This window comes from Anopheles nili, chromosome 2 (genome assembly GCF_943737925.1).
Source record: "Anopheles nili chromosome 2, idAnoNiliSN_F5_01, whole genome shotgun sequence".
Taxonomy (NCBI): domain Eukaryota; kingdom Metazoa; phylum Arthropoda; class Insecta; order Diptera; family Culicidae; genus Anopheles; species Anopheles nili.
Window position 1 is genome coordinate 18,896,752 of NC_071291.1, and position 22,925 is coordinate 18,919,676.

Below are 22,925 nucleotides of genomic sequence, written 5' to 3' on the forward strand. Positions count from 1 at the left end.
TGGCGCGTATTTTGCTTAGCATGGTTTTGGGAAGCTAATTTATTAACCACTTAACAGTTAAATGTATTAAATGGTTTTGAATGGGTTTTAAAGTTTAACGACTTATTTCAAGGAAAAACAATCATTTTCTTATTGAAATGATATCTGAACATGGGAAATTTATGTAAGAAATTTATCAACCTAATGGTAATGCATTAACATATCGATTTGTTTTATGCAGCGACCACATATCTCTACTTTGTATGATCACATGTTGTACTTATTTAATTTAAAAATAAAATTTACGGCTGTGTAACAGTTGTCTGCCCCTGTCGTGGAGGTTAAATGAAGGGCGGTAAATTGACGTTAAAACTGTCTAAAATAAGCCAGTGTTCTTAATAAGAAGCATATTTTTTAAGATTTATTAAATTATTTTAAACCATAATGCATCGTGTAAGCTCTGTAAATCATGGGTATAGTATAGTAATATGAAACTATGCAACAAAATTTAATCGTTATTCATCACAGTTTTCAGATCTAAAATATAGTTATCAATGGCAAATCCGTGAAAAGAAATTGAATACAGTAGCGTCACCTATATCATAAAATGTGAAGTATACGGTAATATTATATTTATATTGCGTAATACATAAAGACTTTCCGTAATACATTACGAAATACGTCTACAGAATAAAGAATTGGATAAACTGCAGACAAACCGATAAAAAGCAGCATACAATCGTCAAAAACATAACCATCAAGTTGGCTATAAAACTGCGTTCAAAAGAGAAAAACAAATATATAAGAGCATAAAAATATGTCGAGCGTTTTAAACGCAATTTTAAGATACCTTTTTCGCAAAAGTAACAGGAGAGCATGCGAACCGAAAAAATGCTTAGCAAATTGACTCATAGATGGCGCTGGATTTGTCGTGAAATAATTCAAGCGTTTCTAAAATTCATGAAACATTTCACTAGCGAAACGCTTCATGCGATGTTTTAGCGCCATCTATGAACAAATAGTGGAAGCATTTTTCTCTTTAGCGTTTTTAACGCCATCTATTAGTCAAAAAATTAAACTGGGAAATTATTTACCTCTTAGATCGCATGCTCTCCTGTTACTTTTTCGTAAAAATTTTGCCAACTATGCCCGTAAAATGCACGGGAAAGTTTTTGAATCTCATTATTTTATTTTTTTGCTTTAAATGAGCATGTCCGTTACGAATTCATGTGACCGCAATATCGTGCGTAGATCTATTACATGAATAAATCGCAATATGTTTGATGCAAATTTGTTAACAACTTTGCAACTGTTGCCTTAACACGAGCTTAAATTAAGCAGGAATTCAATTTAAAGTAAGATTTCAGCTTAAATCATAATTCATAGATTCATACAAAAATCTAAACGATGGCAACACATGTAGGAAAGTTAATTTCTATTTTTTCATGACATAATAACTAGTCGCACTCTTTTGCAAGCTTCATAGACAAATTATTTTTTGTTTTCTTCGTAATTTGAACGCCAGACGATGCAGAATGGTATTTAAACTAATTCGAATCATAATTAACTGCAACAATATTGCAATTCTATCGTTTTGTCATGCGAATTCCCGTGACAATCGAAGGAAAAAGTATCATTGGTTTTGTCAGTAATTGAAAACACAAATAAAAGGCTTTAAAAAACCTCCACAAACCGACTTAAGCCGCTTTTACTTCACTTGCTTCATTTCCCGAACGCCATCGTACGCTTTATTCGTTTATTTTTCATTTAACATTGCTTGATTCGTCAACTGGTAACACTGGTGTGGCTCAGTCCTTCCCATCGCCACCGTTTAATCGCCCTAACGTGGTCTAATTATTACTACGCGTCTTACATCACCTACATAAAGTGCAATTTCACAAAGCGCCATTTAACTCCGGGTGCGTTTGGTCATTCTCGATCTTCGGCAAGCAAACATTGGGCAGCAAAATCCAACATAAATCAATCCACTCAAACCAACGCCTTAATTCCAGAGCTATACGCTCGCTTTATTCGAACGCATTAATAAACTAAACATGTGTACCACCCATACGAAATTCGATCAATCATAAGCGTAATGACCAGCTCCTTGACGCTGTTTAGCATATCACATTCGAGTGTGCTTAAAGAAATAAAAAAAGGGAAACCTCAACCCATCGAGCGTAAAAGAGAGCTTTCCTCACGCATGCGGACAAAATGCAGCAGAAATAAATCGTTACGAAATGGGTACGCTCCCTTGAAAAGCTTTCTCAACCCGCTAGATGATCGCTGATCGCCCTCTTCGTGCTCTTGCTACCATCGCCATCATTTTTTTTCCTCTTCTCCTTTGTTAACATCCGCTAGCTAGAACGACAACAAAGAACACGCTCGAACGCTCGCTCGAAACGGTTCACGCTACAACAAATCAGCCTACTAAAACCGTGGTCTCCTGGCGGGAAACGCGGCGGGTTGCCTAGCAACTGGGCGGCCATTTTGTTCGCCAATGCACACGGAAAGCGTCAACTAAAGCACCAACACAGAAGCGATGCAATGCGCGATGCTGTCAACGCAAACAAATTATGCGTTGTCACGTAAGGAGACACGCAAGCGCTTTTAACACACACGAATAATGCTAGTCCTAGCTCCTGCACATCCTGGCGTCCTTTGACGATGGACCAGTGTGTGTGTCTGTGTGTATTTATAGTGTGTGGTATTTGTTATTGTCTATCTCTCTCGTAAAATCACGTACATTAGGGGGGGTTCTTTGTACAAAACGGACGCTGGGGCGGGTTAAAACACGTCTACGAGCTACAGGATGGGTACGATGGATGGGATTTCACGATCAGCCAGGGTCCTGGTGGCTACACTACTGGCTACTATTCTTCAACAGACACTGAGGTTGCTGGCTTCAATTCTACTTGTTCTGCTCAATCTGCTCTCCCCAACGGCTAATTACAGTTTTACAGACGCTCCATCCTTTGGCACGATCCTGGATCCTGGATGAGATACGTAACGCTAACATTCTCGACGGAGGACCACGGACTCGGAAGAATACCCGAAGGCTCAATAAAAACCTTCAAGATGAGCGTATTTTCTGAGCTCGTGGAACTCGACGAATGGCCAGCATCACTTTGCGGAGGAATCCCTCCGGTTCAGCTACTACTAGAGTATTGTGCAACGATTTTTCGTCCCGATCGCCTGCGAAAACTCCAGCTTTGGTGCGGTTCCACCGACCGGGTAGCCCATCAGCTCCTTAAAGATGTCCCCAATTTTGTAGTTGTGCCTGGTGTATTTATTTTTTTTTTGTTGAAAAAAGATCATTAAGCAACGCGATCTGGAGCTGGATCGAGGAACTTACTTTGCCGAACACTCGACGTATCCGCAGCGCCAGTGCTTCCGGACGAGGGTGGAAATATCCTTTAGTTCCTGTGTATCGTCAGAGGGTCAGAGAGAGAGAGAGAGAGATCGAGAGAGTAAGCGTGAAAGACGATAATTAAAACCGTCCCGCCCGTTTACCTGAGTGTGAGGGTTTGACACCATGTCCACTTTGTTGCCCACGACCATTATCTTGAAATCGCGATGGTTGAAGCTCTCCAAAATTTGATCGCGCATATTTCGGCAGTACTAATTCCGGAACAGTGATCGAGAGAGAGAGAGAGAGTCAGTGATCTTCCGTGAAGAATTGGAAAACCTCATCAGTGCCTTACCTGAAAGGTGTCCAAATTCCCCATATCATACACCAGCACGTACGTATGCACCGTCCGCAACCCAAGCGGATGACCATTGTTCCACTCCGCCAGGTTATCGATCGGGAAGTACTTCTGCGGTGGTACGTCCAACACCATCAGCTCACGAATGCACGCATCACACACCAGACAGCTCCGATAGACGCTTCGCCGTGCCGTGCGGATGTGATCCTTCGGAAAATCGTGCTTAAAGAATTGCTGCAAAGATGTGACGCATGGAAGCACACATTGAGACACCGGCAAGGACCCACAAGGATAGGGGGTTCGCTTACCTGCAGGATGCTGGTGCGTCCCACACCGGAGGCCCCCAGAAACGCCACCTTGAGGGGGCCTTGCATCCAGGGGGGATCCGGACCTTCCAGAGTGATACGCTAGGCTGAAATACACCTATTCTGTATTCGAATTTCCATGTCGATCGACAGGATCTTGTTAAGCTTAGTGGTCGCGTTGCCGCTCGTGGTGGTATTGGTGGTGATGGGTTTAAGTTTGGTGATGGTGGGCTTGGTGATGGTGGTGATGGAAGAGTTAGAAGAGACAGGCGCGGCTCTACCAGCAGCAGAAGAGGCAGCAGTAGTAGCGCAGACTGGTTTGGTGTTATTAGGCTGGGAAGGTGATTTTCTGGTGATAGTAGGGTGGTTGTGGTGGTGGTGGTGGTGATTGTGGTGTTGTTGGTGATGATGGGATCGGGCCGGCTGCACGCACACATTGATCGGTTCGACCGATCGTGGGACCGTATCCGAGGACTTACGGTTATGGTGGCTGAGTTTGAGTGGGTTATTGCAAGGATCCGTACCATTATCGTGCAACAGTCTGTTGGAACTGGTCGGTGAGAGGCGGTTCCACATTTTCGCGGCTAGCTTGGGCAGGCTAAGGGTGCACACTTTTCCGCCGCCGCTGGAAACGATCGCCGTGCCTGGGTGCTACGGCTTTGGTATCGCTTCGGTGCCGTCTCGATCGTCCTTGCTTGTGAGCTTTTTCGCACGTCGATTTTCGCAGGTCAATTTTCTCGACGTTCACTCGCCCACTTAATGGTTTTATTCGGCTTATATTTCAGCAGCAGGGGGTTTCTTCTTGTTCGGCGTTAGCTTGAGAAGTGAAGCGAGATCATGTCCAGTTAGGGCGTTGTGGAGCTCGAGCTCTCGTGGAAATCGGACTCCTCGTTAACTCGGGAAACCGCTCTTTTCTACTCTAATTAATCCGCTACTTCACTGCGAACACGTCGTCGTCGTCGTCGATGTCGTCTGATAGTTCCTTTCATTATAGCAGCAAACCGTTCACTCGCGTTGGGTGTGCCATCCGGCATCTAGCCACGGTTGTATTGGTGTGGTCGATCGTCAACATCCTGGGGGGTTTGTTTTTTTGCAGGTGTGCTATGAAATGGCATAAAAATATGAGAAATGAAATTTGAAACACGAGACACGAGGAACAATTTTTCTAATGGCAACACGGACACAGCTACGCCACCGCTTTCCCCATCACGCCTGGGGATGGTTGAGTCAATCACCTGAGTGACTCGGTCGCACCCTTATAAGGATCCTCTTCGTCTATTTTGCATTACATATGATCGGTATCGATCGGTATCTCATTCGCTGGAGCCGGCTCTCGAAAGCCATCCAATCAATCGTACGTTTGTGTTTCGCGCTGGAATGCATTAAACGAGCGCAATCGTAAATCAAATCAATAACGTCATCCCACCCACTCAACCGCATTCTCTAATTGATTTCACCCAGTGCAAGTGCAGCGCTCGCACTCGCACTCCAAACAAAGCAACCCATTTTCAGCGCAACCGCGCCCATTTCTCAATGCATCCTTCGATGGGCTGCTTGAAATTAGTTTTCACCGCTTTTGCCAGCAACTGGAGACCGAAAAGCTAAAGCTTGACCAAACACAAATCCGGAAAGCTATCGGTTCGCTATAGAGTCCGCCGCTTCGAGGACCCCTCTCACATGGATGGATGTTTTCGCATTGCCGTACCAACCGGTTCCGGTGGCTTTACAATCCTTCCACCTTTCTGGCGAGAGCATAAATATGTTTACGTGCCCAAGCGAGTGTGTTCGGTCGACGGACGGTGACTGGAACGGCTTGCCGGTACTTGTTATGCACGACGGCATACTGGGGCGACCGGCTGTTGATGCAGCCGGTTGGGGTCTAAAAATACACCACTCTCGGTGGGGATGGTCAGAAGTGGAGCTATTCGAAGTTTGCCAGAGCCGTTGCCGGGGAGTGGTCAAGTTGAATGACGACGACGACGACGACGAGCTTCTCGGTACGTGCGCTAATGATGGCTCGAGATCGTAATAGGGCTTTTCGGAAAGTGAAAGTAGGCCACTGAATGGGTGGCAACCAGAACGGGTGATACTCGGATCAGAGGTGTACCGGGGATGTAGCTCAGATGGTAGAGCGCTCGCTTAGCATGTGAGAGGTACCGGGATCGATACCCGGCATCTCCAAGATTAAATATTGTTTTTGAAGGATGTGCGTGTGTGCGCATGGGAACGACAAATAGGAGAAGAACCACAAAAGCTTTTATGGTATGGTGTGTGCTGGTTGTGGAAGGATTAAGACGTAAGTCGATGTAGGATTAAAACTGCAGTAGAAAAGAATATATGCAATGGGGTGGAATAAATGTGAGACTCAAAAGGAGGAGGGTGGATGTGCTTTTTATACAAATCATTTTCCAGCCTACACACCTCTTATCTTTTATGATTCTGTAGCAATTAAACCGCAACCACCCCAAGTGGTGATTTACAAATCCCTTAAGCTGAACACCCGCACAATGTATCGGGGGAAAAAAAGGCCACAGTAAAATTGATTACGTAAAATCAAAGCTGAAACACGACACCACCGTGTTGGGGCGAACCTCATGTTGAGGTGAAAAAACAAAAAATGCGCCACCACCCCTAAAAATTCTATTATCAATGGTATGATTAATCACAACACCTCCTTCCACCGAAGCCCACCTACGTCCCACCGGTGGCTCGTGTTCGGTGATTAAAAGATTATGATTTATCGCTCTTCGATGCAGCGACGCCGTCGAGAGGGTAGCGAGAGCAACTCAAAAGAAGAAGAAGAAGATGGTGAAGAAGAAAGTACACCCTCACAATCTAAACAAAGCGCCCCAAGCGCTTGTTCGGTTAGAATTAACTTAATTAAAGAATCATCCAACATCCGCACCGAAGCCTCTTAATCCTTGGGCCCGGATGAGGGAGTACTTTGGAAGGCCATTTTCTTTTTTCTTCCACCCACCCTTGGTGCGGTTCGTTCCCGTGTAATGTGTCAACAAAGTGGCAAGGTTCCATGTTTCACTCCGGTTGCCAGGCCAAGGAACAATAAACGGCGCGGTGTTTTTGGGGCGGTGAGGGCGGATAAAATAGCTTCATAAAATAAGACACACAGCTTAGACACAGCCCGAGTGGAAGTTTTGCGCCCGTCAAGATACACGGTGGTGAAGAGACGCCCATTGGAAAAGGTGGAAACGGAGAAAATCGCCCCCAACCCCGTGACGTTAATGGGTTTTCTTTTCATTTCGCTCAAGGAAAATTATGGCAGAACCCCCTGGGCCGGGCCGCGCTGGTTCGTTGAAGTATCGAAAACAAATAAATTCTCGATGGCTTGACGGTCGAACTTTATTACATACGTGCGTCTTTTTCCTTTTTTTTTTTGTTTTCGCTGTTTGTTTTATGTGGCCGAGAAGCTGTAAAAAATTGAGACCACCACGACTAGGGACGGACGTAAAGGATCAGCCCTTGATGCGATCTGGTGATGGAGCTTTATTTGACACCCCCAGCCACACACACACGCGTGCCTTCGGCAGGATATTATGTTAAAATTTTCAATGAAGAAACCCTAATTACCATTCATTTGGAAAACCCTGCGCAATGCTATCGCTGACAGATAATGGCCCATCGATTGACGATGGCAATAAACGCAGGGCTCAAGCGACCGCTTTCGCGTATCCTTTCGGCGTGCTTTTTTTTTTTTGCTTTCACAAAACCATTTAACCTCGCCACGTATCACGCCGTTTGATCTCGCAGCAAATGTCCCATGTGGGCGATCGAGAAAGCACGGAAGGACTCTCTCTCTCTGTCTCTTTTTTTTATGTGCGTGTCGCCAGCTCGGCGGATGCAATGGAACAACACAAAAAAAAGGGGGAAAAATCAAGAACAAGGCCTTTTTGCAGCCACCCACTTGATACTTCAAGGCCAGCGGTCGTCAGAAAATTGATTCCACATCAGCCAATGGAGCGAGCCCGAATAGTCGCGTCGATGCATCAAAAACGATTAAGCGCACCGCTCGGTAAACACGACCCACAGTCCGATCGATTAAAGCGATATCCTGCGAGACATCGGGGCCGGTTAAGTGGAGGATTGAAAAGCGGCCGCACTGGAAACGTGGGTGGATGAGTGGACGCGCTGGACGCAGTAATCAGGACGGTACACACAGCGCTGATTGCAAAATCCATCCAAAACGGTGATTAGATGAAAGGATTTCCGGTGCTCCCGAAGGCCGGCCCTAGTGGATCCTTTCGCACGAGCCCAGTCCGGTGCTGCTTTGCGTTGGGAAAACGTCCCGGATCCGTTCGTCAAGCCCGAAGGGGCTTTAACGTCAACCGGTGCGTTGTGAGAGCGCCACAGCATTAAATAGAGACCCTTTGCGTTTCGCGCATCGCCGGAAGGCTCTCGTGCCGACGTAAGTAGACTCTAAGTAGGGGGTCCTTTTTTGGGGGGCGAGTGGTTCAGACGTCGAGGAAGGTGGATAATCGACCCTCGAAATCGTACGTACTGGGTGAGCTGGAAATATCTGGAGCTCCATTCCTGCAGGGGGGAGTGTTGCATATATGCGCTTTATGCGTGCTTCAACCGAACGGTTACGCACTATTTACGCGAATCCCTCCGGCACCGGCTGATCCTTTGATGCTCGGGTGCGTTATATGCGATATCCATTAAGGTAATGAGATAAGCCACCCTTGCGATGGGTGGTGGTGGTGGAATTCATTTTCTATGTTGTGAGTGGGCAGCTTATGTGGTTTGGCACGTAATCGAAGAATTTACGCTCCGATTTGCGTTGCCGCGTGGATTGCGGTGATGTTCGCTGCGTATCGATTTAATTGAAATTTTTTGGGGAAAATCGAATAACCGAGTGAAGTGTGGTGCATTGTAGCAGGAAAAATCGTTAAATTCACCCCACCAAGTAGCTGGAAACATTCACTCCATTATGATCAGCAGTGTTGACCATAATTTTGTGTTCTCCAGCAGACAAGAAAGCTTCCCCTGTTCTCTCTGGTTTACCCGTATTGACCTCGAACTGCTATAAAAAGGCCAAATTCTCGAAGCCCGAAGCCTTCGACGGTAACAATGGCACGTTGCACGACAAATCGACCGTCCCGTTGACAGCCGCTTTCGGTGTGAACCGGCGATTCCTTCGCGCGAACGAACCTTTTCCCATGGTCATTGATTATTAAAGTCACAGCCGCAAGCTGCTTGGGATGCTGCGGGCAGCAAATTTTGCGGGCCGAGCTCACACAAGCACCGCTTGAATTATTGAGAACCGAACCGAGCTCGTGTCCGACGTCCGCCAATAAACGAAAGGGACCAAACGAAGGATATTAAGCGGATCCATCACTCTTACGGTTCGCGTATTAATAACGTGTCGGAGCACACGTGCGGCCGTTATCACTAACCGACCCCGAACCGTCGGTTGCTAGGTCAGTGGACAGCACCGGCTACAGCAGCCAGCTATTAGTGGCATCTCGAAATCCCTGCACTTATCACCGTGCTGCGGTGGGGTGGGTAATCACTCCGAACACGAATTTATTTGAATAGCATCAGCTCGCGCGTCAACTTGGTTTGAATATAAATATCGCATCAAAGGCACCTCGCCCTGTGGCATCCAAAGCCGGTGCAAATCGTCTGCGTTGTCTGGGGTGTGTGTGTGTGTGTGTGAAAGGAAACTGAGGACACATACGCACACACACACCCAGGCATAGACAAGCTGCACAAAAAAAGCCCATATCTAGCCGTACATCCTGAGCAAGCCGTCGCGAGCCGTCGCTGGGTTTGATTGCATAACAGCCCCGTGATGCTCCTTTGTGCTCCAGGACGTTGTGTTCGCCCGTCCCGACGAAGCTCCTTCCGTCGTAATCCTCCCAACCACCCCGTGAGTGCCTAGACAAGCTCGCTCGCTGAGTGACCGACATCAGGAACCGAACCTGCACGTCCGCCAGAGGGTGGAAATTCCTTTGGTGGTTCAGTTTCCTTGCGCTTATCCCGCAGACCGGATCGTGCGTTCCCACGCACCCGGAAGGGCGCAAAAGCGAACGAAGGATGGGCGCTAGCCCCCAGCAGAGAAGAACCCTTTAAGAAGAGGGTGAAAATCAAAAACGAGAGAAAGAGAGACAAAGATCGAGATGACGGCTACCACGTGTTCAACCGCGGCGGCCGTGCATGATTGGCTCGCACGACATAAACCGATTACGGGCAACTGGGGCTCGTACACATGGTGCTCGTACAAGGTGTAATTCCACGGCACTCTGTGTCTCCGCGCGGTTGATTAATTAGATTGTTATCCCAGTGGCTCCCACCTTGCTGTCTCACGCAACCAGAAATAGAACCCGCTACTGCATGCGCCATGCTTATTTACTTAGACTTTTGCTCTTGCCACTGATCGACTGCTCGGGGACTTTGCAGGCTGGTGGTAAACGTTTTGAACTCCAAACCGAAAGCAAACTGCTCGCGTCACGAACACGCCACCACCATGAAGCACGTGCGTTTCTTTTGCACCTTTAGCGACCACCAAACGGGGCTCCGAAACCGACACGAACCACTGCACGCACGACAGACACCATGCGCCTCCACCAAGGCAACAACCCCACTTTCGGTGGGGTTTGATTTTGTTTCACCACACACCAACAACACACGGCTAGGTGCGTCACACGCGCTGCCAATGGCAACGCTGTTTGACACTTTACACGCAGAAGGAAACCCGAAACTATCGAAGCAGGCTAGCCAAAAAAGGGAACCGCGAATCCTTCACCGCCAGCCACTTGTACGGTGATGAACCGAAACCAGCGACCAAAAATCCCCGTGCCGTTTGCTGCTGCTACTGCTGCTGTATGTGTGCACGCGCGTGTGTGTGTGTGTGCGTATCCACTGTGAGTGAGGCAGGAGCGTTTCGCAGAGGCACTAGAACCGCTACACGAAGGACACACTGGCATCCGCGCATTGAGAACGTTCGCTAGCAACTGAAACGCACGCGAACCGGTGACCGCCTCGGTGACTGACTTTGGCAAACAAGTTTCGGGCACCGGAAACGATGCCTACCACGCCGGGCCACCGAACCGGGGATCGTCGTTACCGGACGACCTCGGTGAGTGTCCCAGCATCCGCTAGCCTGGAACTCGCGCCGGTTTTTCGCACCCCTTATCAGGTGGCCGAGGTGTCGCTCCAAGAGCCGATTGTTCTGTCGTGAGAGAGAGAGAGAGAGTGAGTGACTAAAGCCACAGAGCTACTAGCACATTGAGAGAACGAGAGAGAGAGAATGTTCGGGTGAGAGAGAAAAAAAACCTGTTGTAAATAAACTAGGAAAACGAGCATCAACCGCGCTCGGGAAAGCGTTTCCAGGAAAAACAGCTGAGTTCAGCTCGATTGCTAGGCGGCCCGTGAAGCCCGTGTCGGTATGAATACATGGCAGTTGTTGGGAGGTGTTTTGCTTTTGTGTGTTTTTTTTTGTTTTGTCTCCCACACGCAGTCTGGCCGTGACGGCAGCGATGGCTAAAGCGTTACCGCTCGTGTGAGCTGGTTAATTGATTTTTAACCCCCCCGGTGTATTAGTTTATAATCCAACACTCGTGTCTGTTCTATAGCCGTAACACAGAAGGATACACGGCACCACACACACACACACACACACGCGCATCAAGGACATCCGTTCGCGTCTGGTTTAAACCACCCGGTTTTCCAGAACCGGCTTACAGGCTTCACCGTGGGTGGAAGAAATTCCAGCAACCAGCGACTAACCAGGGAACCGAAGGAAAACGGGACATCATCGAAGAAATCAATTAAGGATTTAATTAAATCCACATCGCTTACGCCTCCGTCGAACGCGAAACAAATATTCACATCAACGCGGCAAATAACCATAAGCCTTGGCGAAACCCGGTAGGGATAATTTCGCGGCCCATCATTTTCCACGGGTTGCATTCTTAATCACACGCCGCAAGGAACCGCGGACCTCTTTCCCGCGGGTGGTGGAAGGAAAACACTTCCGTATCCTTTTTTTTCTCGCACCCCAATGGGTGGTGGGAAAAGGCGATGAAAGAATAATGCCGGCCCTTCACGTTGTGCCGCCTAACGCTTCGATTATCTCGCACCCAAGCGCTCATTCCTTCCGTCGTTCGTTCGGATGCCATTCCGACACATCCTGCTACCCTTTTTGGAGCATTTTTCGTGTCCCTGTGTGCGTGTGCGTGGGTTGAAAGAGGGCCTCCGTGTGGATGGGCCGTAAAACTAACGATCCTCCTTAACCGGACCGCTTACCGGTGAAGTAGCGGCGCGAAAAGCGAAAGTACACCCAAGCATGCCCGTTCTAATGGCCCTCCAGAGGGCTGTTCGTCGGTTACCGGAAAAACCGTCTCAAACACGCCAGACGCCGTGCAAACGCGTCATGATTCAGTGCCGCCATTTCAGGTGTATAAAATATGCCTGTTTAAGCTCGAGCTCGAGAAGGCGTTCCGGTTCGTCCTTGAGCGTGAAGCTCCTAAATAGCCGCTATCTCCATCCATGGCTTCAGGTGATAAGCGCTTTGCTAAACCGCAATGGCGTCCCAAGTGGCTCGGAATCCAGGTGGAATTATGTGGCCTTTATGGACACTGGAGGGTGGTTTTTTTTTGTGTGCGTCTTTGAAGGTCCCCCACAGGCACAGGCATTGGGGACGCGAGTTCAAGGTAAAGGCCGTTTGGTAACGACCGCTAACGAGAGTTTCCATTTCCATTTTAAACGCTCAACGGGCACGTGTCGGTTTGGTTTATAATTTTTAGGTCGAACCGGATACGGGATCGATAATTGCTTCGATGGAGCGGTTCGGTACGTTCCGATTCCACACCGTTTCGGGGACACGTATCCTTGCGATGAATGCATATTTAATCGTGGGATCGCGCGTCTGGTGACAAGTGTGCTTCGAGACGCGATGACTTCGAAACATTCTCGAGCTAACTCGAAGCAAGTACATGCGAAAGGCGATGAGTTTTGGGCAAAAATATCCTTGAGCATTTAGCTTTCGTCCTTACAAGCACACGATGAGAATGAAGTTGTATTCTTTTGGCCACGTTCTTAACGCATAAATCGATCACACACGGTTCAGGTCCAAGTTTGGACTTAACACGGCACAATGTCGCGTTCGCCACCAAGAAGTATGCAAGGTGAAAATTGATCGTTGATTTTATTGAAAAAAAAAGAAAGCTCAACGTTTGGTCCGTAAGCGTGGTTGGAAAAAAGGAAAACCCTACCACCCGTGATGGCCGATTGTTAGCATGAAAGATTAACGCACTTGAAAACCCCACTCGTTATCCTCGCACCGGGCACCAAACCCGGGTGGGAAAGTGTGGCTAATAGTTCCCGGGGCGAAACAGATGTCCCGAGGACGAACCGATCGAAGATGGCATCGTCTTCCGTCGGTGCACGTGTACCGGTACCGTGGCCAACGTATTCCTAACGGCCACGTCAGACACCCGGAGCCAGCCGGGAAGCCATCCTGTCGTGGCGTGCTTACATCCGGTTGATACGCCGAGCTGATAGGACGTATCAGACAGATCGTCGGATCGGTTGCGAGGAACCGAAAGCCACATCACTTTCCACATCCCAAGCGCCTTTCAAAGCCAATCATAAACCGTTTAGTTTGGAATACGAACGCAACGCCTGAGTGTGGGTGCAGTGATCCTTGCGGGTTTATTTTCCATCCCACCATTGTGTGCCGTAAATCGACATCTTCGAGACGACGACGACGACGACGACGACGGTCGCGATCGCTTCTAAGACTTTCTTTTGTGCAAGCAGTTGTCGGTGGTTTCTGCCGTCGAGGAAGACCGCAAGGGCGGCTAAAGTTGAACTAGTTTTCTTTTCCACGGTGCTTTTCCAGTGTGAGCAAAAGTTTTTCCTTGTCCCCCGAGGGTCGCGTCCCGTTGATTGTGCCCGGGGTTTTGTGGGACCGTAAAACGCGTTTCGGTCGGTGGTGCGTTCCTAAGGCGGAGTTTTTGAGATTGATATCGAGCGCGGTTCTTTGTGTGGGTTTGCGAAAATCCCAACCCCAGTTCCTGCTATTGGTCCGCAGATAGCCGTGGTGCCTTCAAGGTAAGCCAAGTCAAACAGCCACACAAACCAAAGATGCCATTTAGAGACCGGTCGGTCGGTGGCTAAAAATACGGACAACTCCACGCGCAGTGGACACTCACTGGATGTCCTTAATTGTGCACGGCCAGCTTCAGGGCGGCTGGAGGGCTTCACAAAATGAACCAAACAGACTGACTTCTTCGGTCGAATTTACTCCCGGTCAATATTTAGCCGTCGTTAAAATGTGTCCAACAGCGCCAAAGGTCCGATTGTCCGGGGATTGTTTGATTTAGAGATTTCCATCGACCGTCGGGGCGTCCGTGGGAATTTTCCCGGAAGTGCCTGCTTCAGGCTTCAGGGGGTGTTTTAGTTTTTGTTTGTTCGCCCTGCCCGGCAGTCCCGTCGACAAAATCGATAAATCAATCAACGACGATCCGAGGGCGCTGGGCAAAAAAAAACCCAACCCAAACCAAACACCGTGCGTTTGTTCGTTCCCACAGATGCAAGTCCATCCGACCAAGTACGTAGGCCTGGTCGCCGACCTGATGCCGAACATCCGATTGATGCAGGCAAGCGGACACTTCCTGTTCCGGTACGTCACCGGGCCGATCCTGATCCGGAAGGTGTACTCCTGGTGGACACTTGCCATGGTGCTGGTGCAGTTCTTCGCCATCCTCGGTAACCTCGCGATGAACGCGGAAGACGTGAACGAGCTAACGGCCAACACGATCACGACGCTGTTCTTCATGCACTCGGTCACAAAGTTCATCTATTTCGCGGTCAACTCGGAAAACTTCTACCGGACGCTTGGCATCTGGAACCAAACCAACTCGCATCCGTTGTTCGCGGAATCCGACGCTCGGTATCACTCGATCGCGCTTGCCAAGATGCGGAAGCTGCTCGTTCTCGTAATGGCCACTACGGTGCTGTCTGTTGTCGGTAAATTTGCACCTGAGACCCACGCGAATCGCTTGGTTTCACGCGGGTGGGCTTTGCGTGTGATTTATCGCGTGCCCGCGTGGGCGCTGTGTCCTGCAAAACGACTCATTGTGTTCTGTTCTTTTTTCACGCTTCCTTCGCTCGTTTCCAGCCTGGGTCACGATAACGTTTTTCGGTGAGAGCGTGAAGGATGCGTTCGATAAGGAAACCAACGAAACGTACACGGTGGAAATTCCCCGGCTACCTATCAAGTCCTGGTATCCTTGGAACGCGATGAGCGGCCCGGCGTACGTGTTCTCTTTCATCTACCAGGTACGTATCGTGGCTGGGTGCGAATGGAAGCAAATTATGAGCAAAGAAAACGCGCGATTATGGAGATGTCCAAGCCATTTGCCGTCCGCGGTTGATCTGACGGTCCATTACTGGGACTGCCATTGTTCTAACGCTCAGGGGTCTGGCTCTCGGCTGAGGGTGGTTTCGTTCCATTACGATTGCCGTCACTTGAGGGAAGCCGCTTAAATCGATCGGTCGGTTTGTCGACAAACGGTGGAATTTTGCCGTCGAGTTTGTCGCGAACTCCGCTAATGGCGCAATTGCGTTGTGGTGGAAAACGAGCGCTGATTAAAGCTGTCACGACCGGGCCTTTAAGGATTCCCGTTTTCCAGCAACAAAGCTTAAAGTGCGTCTCGTTGGACGAGCGCAATAAAGGTGACACAAACGCTCGCTCCACCGAAAGCTCATTTCTGCATTTTAATTAGTCGACGTAATGCAAACAACCTTCCCTCCGGGTTAAAACAAAGTGCTCCCGGTGATTGCCTGCGCTCATCCGTACCGGTGCCGTACCGTTACTGCCATCATGCCGGAAAACGGAAGCAGACGGACGTCCTGCAGCCTCCAGCCGATAAGGAACCCGCTTCCGGAGCCATAAACTTTTGATGGGTGTTTTTAATTTTATTTCCGCTCTTAAGCGCCTAATGGATTTTTCATGCTCCAGTAAGCCCGTGTACGGTGTGGTGCAGGTTTCGGTTTTTTTGAGCGCTATCGCCGCTAAACACTCCAATATTGCCCTCATCAATCCTCGAGGCTTCCCGTGTCTCTTCCCCGTCGCTCACGTGCACTTCCGGTCGTAATCCTGCCTAGGACAGGCTAAGCCACCCCCTGCTAGTACGTGGGGGTTGATGCGTTTATCATCCTGCCCGCGATGGGGTCACGCCCGCATACCCGATGCGCTTACCGACCGATTTTATGCTTCCCAGATTTACTTCCTGCTGTTTTCGATGGTCCAGAGTAACCTCGCGGATGTGATGTTCTGCTCGTGGCTGCTGCTTGCCTGCGAGCAACTGCAACACTTGAAGGTAGGTAATACCGGCAGGGTCAGCGCGTGCTTTCACGTTCAATTTCGGCCATCGCTCACCCATCGGGGTGGTCCGGATTTCCCGGTGGCTCCCTCCTGTTGGATCGATAGGGAACGGTACGACTAAAAGATTTCATCCCCGCAGGGAATCATGCGCCCGCTGATGGAGCTTTCTGCCTCGCTGGACACCTACCGGCCGAATTCGGCCGCTCTGTTCCGAGCGATTTCAGCCGGTTCCAAATCGGAGCTCATCATCAACGAAGGTACGTAGTGCCACAGGGTGTGTGTGTGAGAGAGAGAGAGAGAGAGAGTGGGTGACCTTTGAACTCGGAAAGTTTGGGGCTCACAGCGCCACAGGACGAACGAGAAGGAGGCAGATGATAAAACAATCCCACCACTGCCACTCGCCGTCGGTAGACGGATGGAGGGAAAATTCGAATAAATTGAAGTTTAAAAATAGATTTCCAACAACCGATGGGTGGGTGGGAGCACTTCGGAGTAGATATCGCACGGGTGTGTACAGTGACGTGCAGCGCGAGCGTACCACTTGATATGTTCGTGCCACATCCCTAACGAATGAATGAACCAAAAGCTCCCTTTTTTTGCCCTTTTTGAACTCCGCTAACTCCTGATACAGTAATTCCCAACTCATCCCAACGAATCGGGGCGCTCATTCGAACGAAACGTTTCAGCCGGCACCAATGGCGCGTTAAGCCCTGTAAAGTCGCTTTAGCTGTCGTCGGCAAGTGCCCGTCACCGAGTGACCACGGCGGATGTGGTTCCGAAGCGCTACGCGAAATGCATATTAAAAACTGTACCACGGTTTCCCACCACTCAACGCAAAACCTCGTGACCGGCAAAACCGCAAGCTTTTTTTTGCGTGCATTTGTCTGTAGTCCTCTGTCACTTTCATCTCTGGCGCTCTCGGCGGTGGTGGTGGATTTAAGCTGAGCTTTTTTTTCTGCCCACCCATGTGTCCTTTTCGATACAATCACATCTACCTTGCAACGGCGTGGGCAAGCCATTCAGCGCACAGATCGAGCTAGTTTATTATCGGCTTTCGCGTTTATCCCTGCTCCGTACCGGACTCAGCTCTAAGCTTGATGTAATTTACCGTGTTTATGGCGTTTCGCCGCCTGCTTCGTTGCGAATGTTGTGCACCGGGGTTCTGGAGGTTTTTTTTCCTTCATTCGTGCGTGTATGTTGCTTTCGCGAAATTGAAAGCAGGTCACGCTGGAGGTGCCTTTTTGTTCGCTAGGCAACGGACAGCATGCACGAATTGGGGATGTAGCTCAGATGGTAGAGCGCTCGCTTAGCATGTGAGAGGTACCGGGATCGATACCCGGCATCTCCATTGAACCATGATTTTTGTAAGGATCGAATGCACACCGCGCGCTCCCTTATGGAGTTTGTTTGGAGTTGTTTGATCCTGTGAAGGAGCGACGGCTTGTGTTTGTGTGTTGCTAGGCAATGTTCTCCTTCTCGGAGCAAATCCATCTACTTTTCTCATTCTCCTCGGAAAAGCCCTCACTCCATTCATCATTATCGGTGAAAAGCAAAATCCTTCTTGATCATGTTGTCTTTTTTTTTTCTTTATTTCCCTCAAACGATTCTTTCCGTTACGTTTTGCATCTCGGATGTGGTGCGATGGGTTTTTGTTGTTTGTTTTCCTTTTCGATCCGGGCATCGGGATTTCGGGAAGGACACACACACCTTTTTCGTGTGGTTACATTTCGATGCTTGATTGTTACATTGTCACCGGTTTGTCGTCTCTTTTCCCCCGCAGAGAAGGATCCCGACGTGAAGGACTTTGATCTGAGCGGTGTCTACAGCTCGAAGGCGGACTGGGGCGCGCAGTTCCGCGCTCCCTCGACGCTGCAGACGTTCGACGATAACGGAAGGAATGGAAATCCGAACGGGCTCACCCGGAAGCAGGAAATGATGGTTCGCAGCGCCATCAAGTACTGGGTCGAGCGGCACAAGCACGTCGTACGGTAGGTAATTCCGAAGGTAGTAGCAACCGGTAGAACGAAGCCCTGTTAGCAAGAAAGAGACTCTTCGCCGCTAATATATATTGTAGCAACCACTCGTGAACTCTAGGACCGCCATGTCGCACAAAAACTGGCTTTATGAAATAAGTATTGCGCACAGAGCGCGCTGTGTTTATTTCTGTTCTCACCGACGCTAATAATGGGACGTTTGATGCATCGCACGAGAGTACTTCGTTAACAAAGAGCCCCTGCAAACGAGAGTCACATCAGAAAAAGCACAATTTGCTTCCACCAGGTTTGCGTTCTATCGGCGCCGTGGATAAGCTTAAGTGACTCTCGAGAAAAGCTCCCAATATAACAAGCACTTGCGAAGGCGGGCGAAGGAAAAAGAATCGTTCCTTGGTTGGGTGGGCTTCGAGCGACAAAAATATGCTTCTTTTTTTTCTTCTGTTAATATTCGCGACCCCTCGTTGTCAAAGCAAAACCTTCCACCCATAACCAGTTTACTGGTTTGTGTATGTGTGCATAATGATATCCAGCAAATGGGAAACAGCCAAAACGGATGAAACGCACAAAAACGTCCTCTCGAAGCTAAATTCGTTAACATAGCATACGAGTTTATCCCCCGAATCGATTCGTCGCCGCTCGAACCGTTTTGTCCGTATCGATTTTCCGCTAAACATGCTTAAATCGTTTCACAAAGCTCTCGTAATCCCGTTCCAGCAATCCTCCAATTGGGAGTCTATCGTGCCTTTGTACCGGCGGTGCGGCTCATCGTTTGCGGGGCCGGGAAAATCCAATCCCGGGCAACACCATCCGGTTTGCCCGGGGAGAATAAGGGGCAGATAAGAATCACTCTGGACCATTCGGTGGAAAAGCCGAGCCAACTGGCTCCCGTCCGTGCGTCTGTCCGGGAACGAGAATCGTGATTTCAAGACTTCGTGAGTTCCACAAATTCATCCGTTCGCCATCGGTTTCCATTACGGTTTCTGCGGAAAGCGGACGTGCGAGGAAAGCGAAAGCGTTTAGATTCCAGCCGGACCAAATTGAATCAGCCGCACGCGATGACTTGTCTGAGTTTGCTCGGTCGCAGGATTACAGCATTCGCCATCTGTGCGCCATCGGGCTAATACAGCTGTAAATCGCGTTACACATTCCACCCGAATGTTGTTACACCAACGCTAGCCCGCGCACCGGTTCTGTTTGTGTTCCGTTTCTCGCTCGTCACTCGCTCCCTGCTCGTGATGATCCTTTTTCGTCGACCCAAAAGTCGGATGGCCGGCGAGGAGGTGCCAATGTAGCACTGCTGCTCCATTTCAATCATTGTCAATTTTGGCGGTAACTTCCGTTGTCGACGACGTTTCAAGTGCTTTTCGGGGGCTAAATTGCACCCCTTCCTCACGGTGAAGCGTTTGCGGGGCGAATCGTTTTGCGCCTAATCGATATGCAATCTGTTTGTCAAAGCGTTTTTCCTCGATCGCTTGGGGCGAGTGTTTCATTTCGTTCTCTTTTCCGCGTTGCTTTTCCCATCCGTGAGTTCCTCGCCTTTGAATTGTCTTGGTAGAGTAGATATACTGTTATTTTTTCCCGGGTTCAGGCAAAGACAAATTCCAATATTTTCTTTACCGCGTGGACTCGCGTGTCGTGCATTCTTTTGCGCGCTGTGTAGCGTCTGTTATGAACCAGCTGCAAGAGTTCGTTTTCCATTCACCCACAGTCGAACACCAACCGTGACGTTTATTCGTCTTTCTCATTCGTTTTTCCTCTTGCCGAAAGCTCGCCAGCCGGCCACCATGCATGCGAAATGATCCTTACGAAGGATTTGAGCCTCGTTTGCCGCGTGTTGCTGGTTCTTTTCTTCCACGAGGCATCACACTACCACGAGCAGAACCGTAAGCCGCCGAACATTACGCAACACGGAAACGAGCCGGAAAATGAGCGCGCCAAATGAAAAGAAATCCCCTTTTCGAGTGGCGCCGTTTCCGTCGTTGGTGAAAAGATTCGCTTCCGCGGAGTAGCACCATGTTTAAAACCATGTGTCCCGGCTTTAGACCCCTACGGGGTTGATCCTTCAGGAACACACTGCGGGTGGTCCTTGCATTCTCTCTCTCTCACTCTTTCCTGTTTTCCTCAAACGCTTGCACACATACACCCCGGAATGTGTTCGGTACGCGGTGCTTACCACGCCACTTACAACCATCAACAATTTCTATTCAACCAACCAACTCCCCGATGTACTGAAGAATTCAGAACGTACCGCGCCAGTCCCAACACGGTCGGTTCGTTTGCTTTTCCCTTTTCCCAAGCGGCTGGGAGTTTTTAGAATGTTACTAGTCGCGTTTTTCTTCGCTTCGTGCAAGAATATTCAGCAGTGAGGACCCGAGGGCTCCAGCTAACCCAACATCCGGCGTGATTTGAATGTCGCCCAGTCTGTGGTGGGTTGCTGGGCAGTTTTTTCCCGGGGTTTTCCCATCACCCGTTGCACGTATGTGCTCTTTCATTCGTAGACGACCGCCCATTCGGTGTAGCGGGCTGTTTGTCGGTACAAAATCTCCACCCATGAGAAGTATTTTCATTCGAATGGCACCGTGTGCCCGACCCGACGGACGACGTTGACAGTGTTCAGGCACAATTAGAAAACACGATTCTAATGAAAAAGGGGGGTTTCATTCGCCGTCGACGGGATTGGGACACTCGCATATCGTGGTGCATGCTGGCACCGGATGATAATCCCATCGTTGCAATCGCAGACAATGAAGAGCCGTTTCTGGCAGGAGAGCAAAAAAGCAGAGTATTATTTTTTAGTATATTCTATCAATTGTTATTTGAAAAACTTCCTTTGATTGGAACGTTTTAATTTCATCAAATCATACTTAAAATAAAACATGTGGATTTAGCGATGCTCTCTGGAAATCTACACGACATTCATTGATAATCTTTTTCTCTGTGTAACAGAATTACACACATTTTCGTGTGTTAAACTGGTGACCGGACAGAACACTGCGAACGAAAACCACATGACATAAATTAAATTTCATCGCATGTCTCTCTGGTCGCTGGATGGAAGGCGATGGCGTTGTTTATCGCTCGTTTATCACGCCATTTACGGCGACGCAATATGATTACATTCCCGTTCGTCTACCGAACGGAATGTCACCTGAATTTCCTCCGAAACGACGCGTGCCTGCGAGCTATTCTCGGTTGCTCGGAGGCGGGAATTGGATTCTCGCCGGAACCGGCATCCGGCATTCGGTGAACGCGCACACAATACGCTATAAATATGTACCATTTCCACCGTTACGGGTGATCGATTGGAAACATCTCACGCCAGCCCTCGAACCGAGAGAGATCTGGAAACGCGCATCGCTCGTTCGCGAGTCCCACGTGTCCGCAGCACCAAACGGTACCTCTGTCAATCGATCACGGATGATTTGATTAATATTTTTATTACTCACCTGCCACGTCCGTTGCCACGGTGACTCGCCGCATCGTAGCGGGCCGGGTTCGATTTCCGGGATGGACAACATTTCCCAGCTCTCAGGCTATTCGACGGGGCGGAAAAGTGCCACCAAATTCGTCACCTAACCTAATGTCTGTGCTGTTGTTGGTGCTTCTCTCGTTCAGGCTCGTTTCGGCCATCGGTGATACCTACGGACCGGCGCTGCTGCTGCACATGTTGACGTCCACCATCAAGCTGACGTTGCTGGCGTACCAGGCGACCAAAATTGTCGGCGTTAACGTGTACGGACTGACCGTAATCGGATACCTGTGCTACGCTCTGGCGCAGGTATTTCTGTTTTGCATCTTCGGTAACCGGCTGATCGAGGAGGTAGGCTCGTGCCCCCCCGGGGGTACCGTGAAAAGTCACCCAGTTGTGGTTGAGCTGAGGTTTTCACCATCGTTTTTCCTCCTCCACCACCCACTCACCCACCCACCCACACAAACACACAGAGCTCATCCGTCATGGAAGCGGCGTACTCGTGCCACTGGTACGATGGTTCGGAGGAAGCGAAAACGTTCGTCCAGATCGTGTGCCAACAGTGCCAGAAGGCGATGACTATTTCCGGGGCTAAGTTTTTCACCGTTTCGCTGGATCTGTTCGCATCGGTAAGGTCACACGAGGGTCCTCGGGGCCGGAGCTCGGAGCTGTAATCCATCTGAAATGGCTTTTACCATCCTTGAGCCTTCGAGGGGATAAACCTCTCGAGCTTTGATGTGATGCGGCTGAGTGGCTTTTTTTTATCTCGTTCTTTCTATTTTTCTCCCCATGGCTGGGTTCGATCGCCGCACGCAGGTTCTCGGTGCCGTTGTCACCTACTTCATGGTGTTGGTGCAACTGAAGTAAGCAAATGGAGCCACCGTTTATGCACTGCTACCCGTGGTTGCGGGCTTTCACCGATGGAAAACGACGCCTGGTCGGGATGGACGGTGCACTGCTCGACAACAAACAGTGTTTTCGAAGGCAGCGAGGCAGGATGCGACCGAGGACATGCCGGGTGACCTTTTGATCTTGTTTTTCGTTTACAGAACAAACCGTAGCCACCGCGTAATGTTTGTGCCTTTTTTAATACAATGCAAATGGGTAGCGTAGAGATGA

At 49.3% G+C, this 22,925-nt stretch overlaps 2 protein-coding genes and 2 non-coding genes across 4 annotated transcripts; 3 read left to right on the plus strand and 1 right to left on the minus strand.

The window, feature by feature from the left end:
• Nucleotides 1-1,482: 1,482 nt before the first annotated feature.
• On the minus strand, nt 1,483-4,574 carry LOC128730902 (ras-like protein family member 10B). Its single transcript, XM_053823991.1, has 6 exons — nt 4,516-4,574; nt 3,995-4,098; nt 3,684-3,920; nt 3,493-3,600; nt 3,335-3,402; nt 1,483-3,259 (listed from the first exon to the last, which is right to left on the minus strand). Exons 2-6 carry the CDS (start codon nt 4,058-4,060, stop codon nt 3,139-3,141), a joined length of 600 nt encoding a protein of 199 aa, XP_053679966.1. The 5' UTR covers nt 4,061-4,098; nt 4,516-4,574; the 3' UTR covers nt 1,483-3,138.
• Nucleotides 4,575-6,099: 1,525 nt separating this feature from the next.
• Trnaa-agc (transfer RNA alanine (anticodon AGC)) lies at nt 6,100-6,172 on the plus strand. Its single transcript has one exon. It is a non-coding gene; the product is annotated as a tRNA-Ala (tRNA).
• Nucleotides 6,173-14,544: 8,372 nt separating this feature from the next.
• On the plus strand, nt 14,545-22,673 carry LOC128730247 (odorant receptor coreceptor). The gene is made up of 8 exons (XM_053823283.1): nt 14,545-14,983; nt 15,135-15,295; nt 16,240-16,338; nt 16,483-16,600; nt 18,124-18,331; nt 21,953-22,157; nt 22,280-22,435; nt 22,623-22,673. The coding sequence occupies exons 1-8, from the start codon at nt 14,545-14,547 to the stop codon at nt 22,671-22,673; spliced, it is 1,437 nt and encodes a 478-aa protein (XP_053679258.1).
• On the plus strand, nt 17,619-17,691 carry Trnaa-agc (transfer RNA alanine (anticodon AGC)). The gene has a single exon. It is a non-coding gene; the product is annotated as a tRNA-Ala (tRNA).
• Nucleotides 22,674-22,925: the final 252 nt, after the last annotated feature.

Coding starts and splice junctions, on each gene's coding strand:
- LOC128730902 (XM_053823991.1), bottom strand. CDS start 4,060: ATGCAAGGCCCCCTCAAGGTGGCGTTTCTGGGGGCCTCCGGTGTGGGA. Junction 3,601..3,683: donor GGAATTTGGACACCTTTCAG/GTAAGGCACTGA, acceptor TTCCGGAATTAG/TACTGCCGAAATATGCGCGA. Junction 3,403..3,492: donor TGTCAAACCCTCACACTCAG/GTAAACGGGCGG, acceptor GACGATACACAG/GAACTAAAGGATATTTCCAC.
- LOC128730247 (XM_053823283.1), top strand. CDS start 14,545: ATGCAAGTCCATCCGACCAAGTACGTAGGCCTGGTCGCCGACCTGATG. Junction 14,984..15,134: donor TACGGTGCTGTCTGTTGTCG/GTAAATTTGCAC, acceptor GCTCGTTTCCAG/CCTGGGTCACGATAACGTTT. Junction 18,332..21,952: donor CGGCACAAGCACGTCGTACG/GTAGGTAATTCC, acceptor TCTCTCGTTCAG/GCTCGTTTCGGCCATCGGTG.